General features: G+C 48.2%; 1 protein-coding gene across 2 annotated transcripts in view; it reads left to right on the top strand.

The window, feature by feature from the left end:
• TRNAU1AP (tRNA selenocysteine 1 associated protein 1) overlaps window positions 1-9,229 on the top strand; it is a 55,318-nt gene that overhangs the window by 3,805 nt on the left and 42,284 nt on the right. For both annotated transcript variants that reach the window (XM_063942247.1, XM_063942248.1), the window contains exon 2: window positions 18-115. In XM_063942247.1, the coding sequence (XP_063798317.1) occupies window positions 18-115 (98 nt within the window). The remainder of the gene's footprint in view (window positions 1-17; window positions 116-9,229) is intronic.

Below are 9,229 nucleotides of genomic sequence, written 5' to 3'. Positions count from 1 at the left end.
CCTTTACTGATTGACAGGTGGATGAGAATATGAGTGAGAGTTTCATTATGCAGGCGTTCCAAGTGATGGGCGAGACAGCCCAGAATGTAAAGATCATACGGAACCGCTTCACAGGGTAACTTTATAGGTTGTTGTTTTTTTGTATGCACATTCCACTAAATGAGTAAAATTATATTTTTAATTGTATACTTTCAAGATTGTGCTTCAGTGTGTGTGTGTGTGTATATATGTGTGTGTGTGTATATATATATATATATATATATATATATATATATATATATATATATATATATATAATAAGAATTTACTTACCGATAATTCTATTTCTCGTAGTCCGTAGTGGATGCTGGGGACTCCGTCAGGACCATGGGGAATAGCGGGCTCCGCAGGAGACAGGGCACATCTAAAAAGCTTTTTAGGTCACATGGTGTGTACTGGCTCCTCCCCCCATGACCCTCCTCCAAGCCTCAGTTAGGTACTGTGCCCGGACGAGCGTACACAATAAGGAAGGATCTTGAATCCCGGGTAAGACTCATACCAGCCACACCAATCACACCGTACAACTTGTGATCTGAACCCAGTTAACAGTATGATAACAAAACGAAGTAGCCTCCGAAAAGATGGCTCACAACAATAGTAATAACCCGATTTTTGTAACAATAACTATGTACAAGCATTGCAGACAATCCGCACTTGGGATGGGCGCCCAGCATCCACTACGGACTACGAGAAATAGAATTATCGGTAAGTAAATTCTTATTTTCTCTAACGTCCTAGTGGATGCTGGGGACTCCGTCAGGACCATGGGGATTATACCAAAGCTCCCAAACGGGCGGGAGAGTGCGGATGACTCTGCAGCACCGAATGAGAGAACTCCAGGTCCTCCTTAGCCAGAGTATCAAAATTTGTAAAATTTTACAAACGTGTTCTCCCCTGACCACGTAGCTGCTCGGCAAAGTTGTAATGCCGAGACTCCTCGGGCAGCCGCCCAGGATGAGCCCACCTTCCTTGTGGAATGGGCATCTACATATTTCGTCTGTGGCAGGCCTGCCACAGAATGTGCAAGCTGAATTGTACTACAAATCCAGCGTGCAATAGACTGCTTAGAAGCATGAGCACCCAGCTTGTTGGGTGTATACAGTATAAACAGCAAGTCAGACTTTCTGACTCCAGCCGTCCTAACTATATATATATATATATATATATATTTTTAGGGCCCTGACCACGTCTAGTAACTTGGAGTCCTCCTAGTCCCTAGTAGCCGCAGGCACCACAAGAGGTTGTTTCAGGTGAAAACGCTGACACCCCTTTATGAAGAAACTGGAGACGAGTCCCAGTTCTGTCCTGTTCAAATGGAAAATTTTAATATGGGCTTTTGTAAAACAAAGCCGCCCATTCTGACAATCGCCTGGCCGAGGCCAGGGCTAACAACATGGTCACTTCCCATGTGAGATATTTGTCAACAGCATGGTCACTTTCCATGTGAGATATTTCAAATCCACAGATTTGAGCGGTTCAAACCAATATGATTTTAAGAAATCCCAACACTATGTTGAGATCTCACGGTGCCCCTAGGGGCACAAAAAAACTGTATATGTAATACATCCTTTACAATCTGGACTTCAGGAACTGAAGTCAATTCTTTCTGTAAGAAAATCTACAGGGCCGAAATTTAAATGTTAATGAACCCCAATTTGAGGTCCAAAACACTCCTGTTTTCAGGAAGTGTAGAAATCGACCTAGTTGAATTTCCGTCGTGGAGCCTTCCTGGCCTCACCCACGCAACATATTTTCACCACATGTGGTGATGACGTTGTGCGGTCACCTCCTTCCTGGCTGTGACCAAGGTAGGTATGACCTCTTATGGAATGCCTTTTCCCCTCAGGATCCGGCATTCAACCGCCATGCCGTCAAACGCAGCCGCGGTAAGTCTTGGAATAGACATGGTACTTGCTGAATCAAGTCCCTTCTTAGCTCCCCAGGCCCTTAGTCCTCTGTGAGCATTTCTTGAAGTTCCGGGTACCAAGTCCCTCTTGGCCAATCCGGAGCCACTAGTATAGTTCATACTCCTCTATGTCTTATAATTCTCAATACCCTGGTTATGAGAAACAGAGGAGGGAACACATACACAGACTGGTACACCCACGGTGTTACCAGAACATCCACAGCTATCGCCTGAAGGTCTCATGACCTGGCGGAATACCTGTCCCGTTTTTTGTTCGGGCGGGACGCCATCATGTCCACCTTTGGTCTTTGCCAACGGTCCACAATCATGTTGAAAAACTTCCCTATGAAGTTTCCACTCTCCCGGGTGGAGGTCATGCCTGCTGAGGAAGTCTGCTTCCCAGTCGTCCACTCCCGGAAAGAACACTGCTGACAGTGCTATCACATGATTTTCCGCCTAGCGAAAAATCCTTGCAGTTTTCACTGCCCTCCTGCTTCTTGTGCCGCCCTTCTGTTTACGTGGGCGACTGCCGTGATGTTATCCCACTGGATCAATACCGGCTGACCTTGAAGCAGAGGTCTAGCTAAGTTTAGAGCATTATAAATTTGCTCTAAGCTTATTTATGCGGAGAGAATTCTCCAGACTTAATCACACTTCCCTGGAAATTTTTTCCCTGTGTGACTGTTCCCCAGCCTCTCAGGCTGGCCTCCGTGGTCACCGGCATCCAATCCTGAATGCCGAATCTGCGGCCCTCTAGAAGATGAGCACTCTGTAATCACCACAGGAGAGACACCCTTTTCCTTGGATATAGGGTTATCCGCTGATGCATCTGAGGATGCGATCCGGACCATTTGTCCAGCAGATCCCACTGAAGAGTTCTTGCGGGAAATCTGCCGAATGGAATTGCTTCGTAATAAGCCACCATTTTTACCAGGACTCTTGTGCAATGATGCACTGACACTTTTCCTGGTTTTAGGAGGATCCCGATTAGCTCGGATAACTCCCTGGTTTTCTCCACTGGGAGAAACACGTTTTTCTGGACTGTGTCCAGAATCTTCCCTAGGAACAGTAGACGTGTCGTCGGAAAAAACTGCGATTTTGGAATATTTAGAATCCACTCGTGCTGTCGTAGAACTACTTAAGATAGTGCTACTCCGACCTCCAACTGTTCTCTGGACCTTGCCCTTATCAGGAAAGCGTCCATGTTTCTTTTAAGAAAAATCCTCATTCCGGCCATTACCTTGGTAAAGACCCGGGGCGCCGTGGACAATCCAAACGGCAGCGTCTGAACTGATAGTGACAGTTCTGTACCAGGAACCTGAAGTACCCTTGGTGAGAAGGGCAAATTTGGACCTGTAGGTAAATGTCCCTGATATCCAGTGACATCATATCGTCCCCTTCTTCCTGGTTCGCTATCACTGCTCTGAGTGACTCCATCTTGATTTGAACGCTTGTATGTAAGTGTTCAAATATTTCAGATCTCACCGAGCCGGTTGGCTTCAGTACCACAATATAGTGTGGAATACTACCCCCTTCCTTGTTGTAAGAAGGGTACTTTGATTATCACCTGCTGGGAATACAGCCTGTGAATTGTGTGAGGGGGAGACGTCTCGAATTTCCAATGTACACCTGGGATATTACATGTAGGATCCCGGAGTTCCCTTGCGAGTGTTGCTGAAACTCTTGAGATGACCCCCTACCGCACCTGAGTCCGCTTGTACGGCCCCAGCGTTATGCTGCGGACTTGGCAGAAGCCGTGAGGAGCTTCTGTTCCTGGGAATGAGCTGCTTGCTGCAGTCTTCTTCCCTTTCCTCTCCCCCTGGGCAGATATGACTGGCCTTCGCCCGCCTGCCCGTATGGGGACGAAAGGACTGAGACTGAAAAGACTGTGTCCTTTTCTGCCAATATGTGACTCGGGGTAACAAAAGGTGGATTTTTCAGCTGTTGCCATGGCCACCAGGTCCAATGGACCGCCCCTTTATACGGCAATACTTCCATATGCCGTCTGGAATCTGCCTCACCTGACCACTGTCGTGTCTTCGTCTGGCAGATATGTACATCACATTTACTCTTGATGCCAGAATGCAAATATGCCTCTGCGCATCACACATATATAGAAATGCATCCTTAAAATGCTCTATAGACAATAAAATCCTGTCCCTGTCAAGGGTATCAAAATTTTCAGTCAGGAAATCCGACCAAGCCCCCTCAGCGCTGCACATCCAGGCTGAGGCGATTGCTGGTCGTAGTATAACACCAGTATGTGTGTATATACTGTTATGATATTTTCCAGCTTCCTATCAGCTGGCTCCTTGAGGGCGGCCGTATCTGGAAACGGTAACGCCATGTTTTTTATAAGCGTGTGAGCGCCTTGTCCACCCTAAGGTGTGTTTTCCAACTCGCCCTTACTACTGGCGGGAAAAAGGGTATACCGCCCATAACTTTCTGTCGGAGGAACCCCACGTATCATCACACACTTCATTTAATTTATCTGATTTAGGCAAAACTACAAGTAGTTTTTTCCCACCCTACAAAATACCCTTATTTGTGGTACTTGTGGTATCAGAAATACGTAACACCTCCTTCATTGCCCTTAACATGTAACTTGTGGCCCTAAAGGAAAAATACGTTTGTTTCTTCACCGTCGACACTGGGGTCAGTGTCCGTGTCAGTGTCTGTCGACCGACTGAGGTAAATGGGCGTTTTTACAAGCCCCTGACGGTGTCTGAGACGCCTGGACCGATACTAATTTGTCCGCCGGCTGTCTCATGTCGTCAACCGGCTTGCAGCGTGTTGACATTATCACGTAATTCCATAAGTAAGCCATCCATTCTGGTGTCGACTCCCTAGAGAGTGACATCACCATTACAGGCAATTTTCTCCGTCTCCTCACCAACATTTTCCTCATACATGTCGACACACACGTACCGACCTACAGCACACACATACAGGGAATGCTCTGATAGAGGACAGGACCCACTAGCCCTTTGGGGAGACAGAGGGAGAGTTTGCCAGCACACACCAAAAGCGCCATAATGTATATAACAACCCTAGAAGGTGTTGTTTCTATATATGGGCTCTTAATATATAATTATATCGCCAATTTATGCCCCCCTTCTCTTTAACCCTGTTTCTGTAGTGCAGGGGAGAGTGGGAGCCTTCCTCACCAGCGGAGCTGGTCAGGAAAATGGCGCTGAGTGCTGAGGAGAATAAGCTCCGCCCCTTTCACGGCGGGCTTTTCTCCCGGTTATTAGGAAAACTGGCCTGGGTTAAATACATACATATAGCCTTAATGGCTATATGTGATGTATTTATTTGCCAAATAGGTATTTATATTGCTGCCCAGGGCGCCCCCAGCAGCGCCCTGCACCCTCCGTGACCGTGTCAGTGAGCCGTGTAGCAACAATGGCGCACAGCTGCAGTGCTGTGCGCTACCTCTCTGAAGACTGTGAAGTCTTCTGCCGCCTGTTTCCGGACCTCCGTTCCGCCGTCTTTCTTCAGCGTCTGTAAGGGGGATCGGCGGCGCGGCTCCGGGACGAACCCCAGGCTGACCTGTGTTCCGACTCCCTCTGGAGCTCAGTGTCCAGTAGCCTAAAACTTCAATCCTCCTGCACGCAGGTGAGTTGCAAGTCTCTCCCCTAAGTCCCTCGTTGCAGTGATCCTGTCGCCAGCAGGAATCACTGATTAGAAACCTAAAAAAAAACTTTACTAAACAGCTCCTTAAGAGAGCCATCCAGTTTGCACCCTTCTCGGACGGGCACAAAAACCTAACTGAGGCTTGGAGGAGGGTCATGGGGGGAGGAGCCAGTACACACCATGTGACCTAAAAAGCTTTTTAGATGTGCCCTGTCTCCTGCGGAGCCCGCTATTCCCCATGGTCCTGACGGAGTCCCTATATATATATATATATATATATATATATATATATATATATATATATATATATATATATATATATATATATATATATATATATATATATATATACACACACACACACCCCAATAATCCGGCACTCCATAACCAAGCTTGCCTGGTGCCATCCAAATTAGGCTGCAAAGCATACAACCCCATTTCTCTGATGTCCTAAGTGGATGCTGGGACTCCGTAAGGACCATGGGGAATAGCGGCTCCGCAGGAGGCTGGGCACAACTAAAGAAAGCTTTAGGACTACCTGGTGTGCACTGGCTCCTCCCACTATGACCCTCCTCCAGACCTCAGTTAGAATCTTGTGGCCGGCTGAGCTGGATGCACACTAGGGGCTCTCCTGAGCTCCTAGAAAAGAAAGTATATTTTAGGTTTTTTATTTTCAGTGAGATCTGCTGGCAACAGACTCACTGCTACGAGGGACTAAGAGGAGAAGAAGCGAACCTACCTGCTTGCAGCTAGTTTGGGCTTCTTAGGCTACTGGACACCATTAGCTCCAGAGGGATCGAACACAGGACCCGACATCGATCGTCCGGAGCCGCGCCGCCGTCCCCCTTACAGAGCCAGAAGCATGAAGATGGTCCTGAAAATCGGCGGCAGAAGACTTCGGTCTTCAACAAGGTAGCGCTCAGCACTGCAGCTGTGCGCCATTGCTCCTCATGCACACCTCACACTCCGGTCACTGATGGGTGCTGGGGGGGGGGGTGCCCTGAGCAGCAATATTAACACCTTGGCTGGCAAAATAATCACAATATATAGTCCTAGAGGCTATATATGTGAAAAATACCCCTGCCAGGATCCATAAAAAAGCGGGAGAAAGTCCGCCGAAAAAGGGGCGGGGCTATCACCCTCAGCACACTGGCGCCATTTTTCCCTCACAGCTCCGCTGGAAGGATCGCTCCCAGGCTCTCCCCTGCAGTTTCAAGACTACAAAGGGTAAAAAAGAGAGGGGGGGCACTAAATTTAGGCGCAGCAGTATATATATATATATATATATATATATATATATATATATATATATATATATATATATATATATATATATATATCTCTGACGTCCTAGTGGATGCTGGGGACTCCGTAAGGACCATGGGGAATAGCGGCTCCGCAGGAGACTGGGCACAAAAGTAAAGCTTTAGAACTACCTGGTGTGCACTGGCTCCTCCCCCTATGACCCTCCTCCAAGCCTCAGTTAGATTTTTGCGCCCGAACGAGAAGGGTGCACACTAGGTGGCTCTCCTGAGCTGCTTAGTGAAAAGTTTAGTTTTAGGTTTTTTTATGTTCAGTGAGACCTGCTGGCAACAGGCTCACTATATCGAGGGACTAAGGGGAGAAGAAGCGAACTCACCTGCGTGCAGAGTGGATTGGGCTTCTTAGGCTACTGGACATTAGCTCCAGAGGGACCGATCACAGGCCCAGCCATGGATAGGTCCCAGAGCCGCGCCGCCGGCCCCCTTACAGAGACAGAAGAGGTCCGGAAAATCGGCGGCAGAAGACGTCCTGTCTTCAACAAGGTAGCGCACAGCACTGCAGCTGTGCGCCATTGCTCTCAGCACACTTCACACTCCGGTCACTGAGGGTGCAGGGCGCTGGGGGGGGGGGGCGCCCTGAGACGCAATAAAAACACCTTGGATGGCAAAAAATTCATCACATATAGCTCCTGGGCTATATGGATGAATTTAACCCCTGCCAGAATACACAGAAAAACGGGAGATAAGGCCGCCGAGAAGGGGGCGGAGCCTATCTCCTCAGCACACTGGCGCCATTTTCCATCACAGCTCCGTTGGAGGGAAGCTCCCTGGCTCTCCCCTGCAGTCACTACACTACAGAAAGAGTTAAAAAAGAGAGGGGGGCACTAATTACGCGCAGTATTAAAAATACAGCAGCTATAAGGGGAAAAACACTTATATAAGGTTATCCCTGTATATATATAGCGCTCTGGTGTGTGCTGGCAAACTCTCCCTCTGTCTCCCCAAAGGGCTAGTGGGGTCCTGTCCTCTATCAGAGCATTCCCTGTGTGTGTGCTGTGTGTCGGTACGTTTGTGTCGACATGTATGAGGAGAAAAATGATGTGGAGACGGAGCAGATTGCCTGTAATAGTGATGTCACCCCCTAGGGGGTCGACACCTGAGTGGATGAACTGTTGGAAGGAATTACGTGACAGTGTCAGCTCTGTATAAAAGACAGTGGTTGGCATGAGACAGCCGGCTACTCAGCTTGTGCCTGTCCAGACGTCTCATAGGCCGTCAGGGGCTCTAAAGCGCCCGTTACCTCAGATGGCAGATATAGACGCCGACACGGATACTGACTCCAGTGTCGACGGTGAAGAGACAAATGTGACTTCCAGTAGGGCCACACGTTACATGATTGAGGCAATGAAAAATGTTTTACACATTTCTGATAATACGGGTACCACCAAAAAGGGGTATTATGTTCGGTGAGGAAAAACTACCTGTAGTTTTCCTGAATCTGAGAAATTAAATGAGATGTGTGATGATGCGTGGGTTTCCCCCGATAACAACTGATAATTTCTAAAATGTTATTGGCATTATATCCTTTCCCGCCAGAGGTTAGGGTGCTTTGGGAAACACCCCCTAGGGTGGATAAAGCGCTCACACGCTTGTAAGAACAAGGGCTCTACCCTCTCCTGAGATGGCCGCCCTTAAGGATCCTGCTGATAGAAAGCAGGAGGGTATCCTAAAATGTATTTACACACATACTGGTGTTATACTGCGACCAGCAATCGCCTCAGCCTGGATGTGCAGTGCTGGGTTGGCGTGGTCGGATTCCCTGACTGAAAATATTGATACCCTAGATAGGGACAGTATATTATTGCCTATAGAGCATTTAAAAGATGCATTTCTATATATGCGTGATGCACAGCGGAATATTTGCCGACTGGCATCAAGTCTAAGTGCGTTGTCCATTTCTGCCAGTAGAGGGTTATGGACACGACAGTGGTCAGGTGATGCGGATTCCAAACGGCATTTGGAAGTACTGCCTTATTAAGGGGAGGAGTTATTTGGGGTCGGTCTTTCAGACCTGGTGGCCACGGCAACAGCTGGGAAATCCACGTTTGTACCCCAGGTCGCCTCTCAACATAAGAAGACGCCGTATTATCAGGCGCAGTCTTTTCGTGGGCAAGCGGGCAAAAGGTTCCTCATTTCTGCCCCGTGACAGAGGGAGAGGAAAAAGGCTGCAGAAATCAGCCAGTTCCCAGGAACAGAAGCCCTCTCCCACCTCTGCCAAGCCCTCAGTATGACACTGGGGCTTTACAAGCAGAATCAGGCACGGTGGGGGCCCGTCTCAATGAATTTCAGCGCGCAGTGGGCTCACTCGCAAGTAGACCCCTGGATC

The sequence above is a fragment of the Pseudophryne corroboree genome, chromosome 10 (assembly GCF_028390025.1).
Source record: "Pseudophryne corroboree isolate aPseCor3 chromosome 10, aPseCor3.hap2, whole genome shotgun sequence".
In the NCBI taxonomy this organism is placed as follows: Eukaryota; Metazoa; Chordata; class Amphibia; order Anura; family Myobatrachidae; genus Pseudophryne; species Pseudophryne corroboree.
This window is presented reverse-complemented; position numbering and strand designations above follow the sequence as displayed.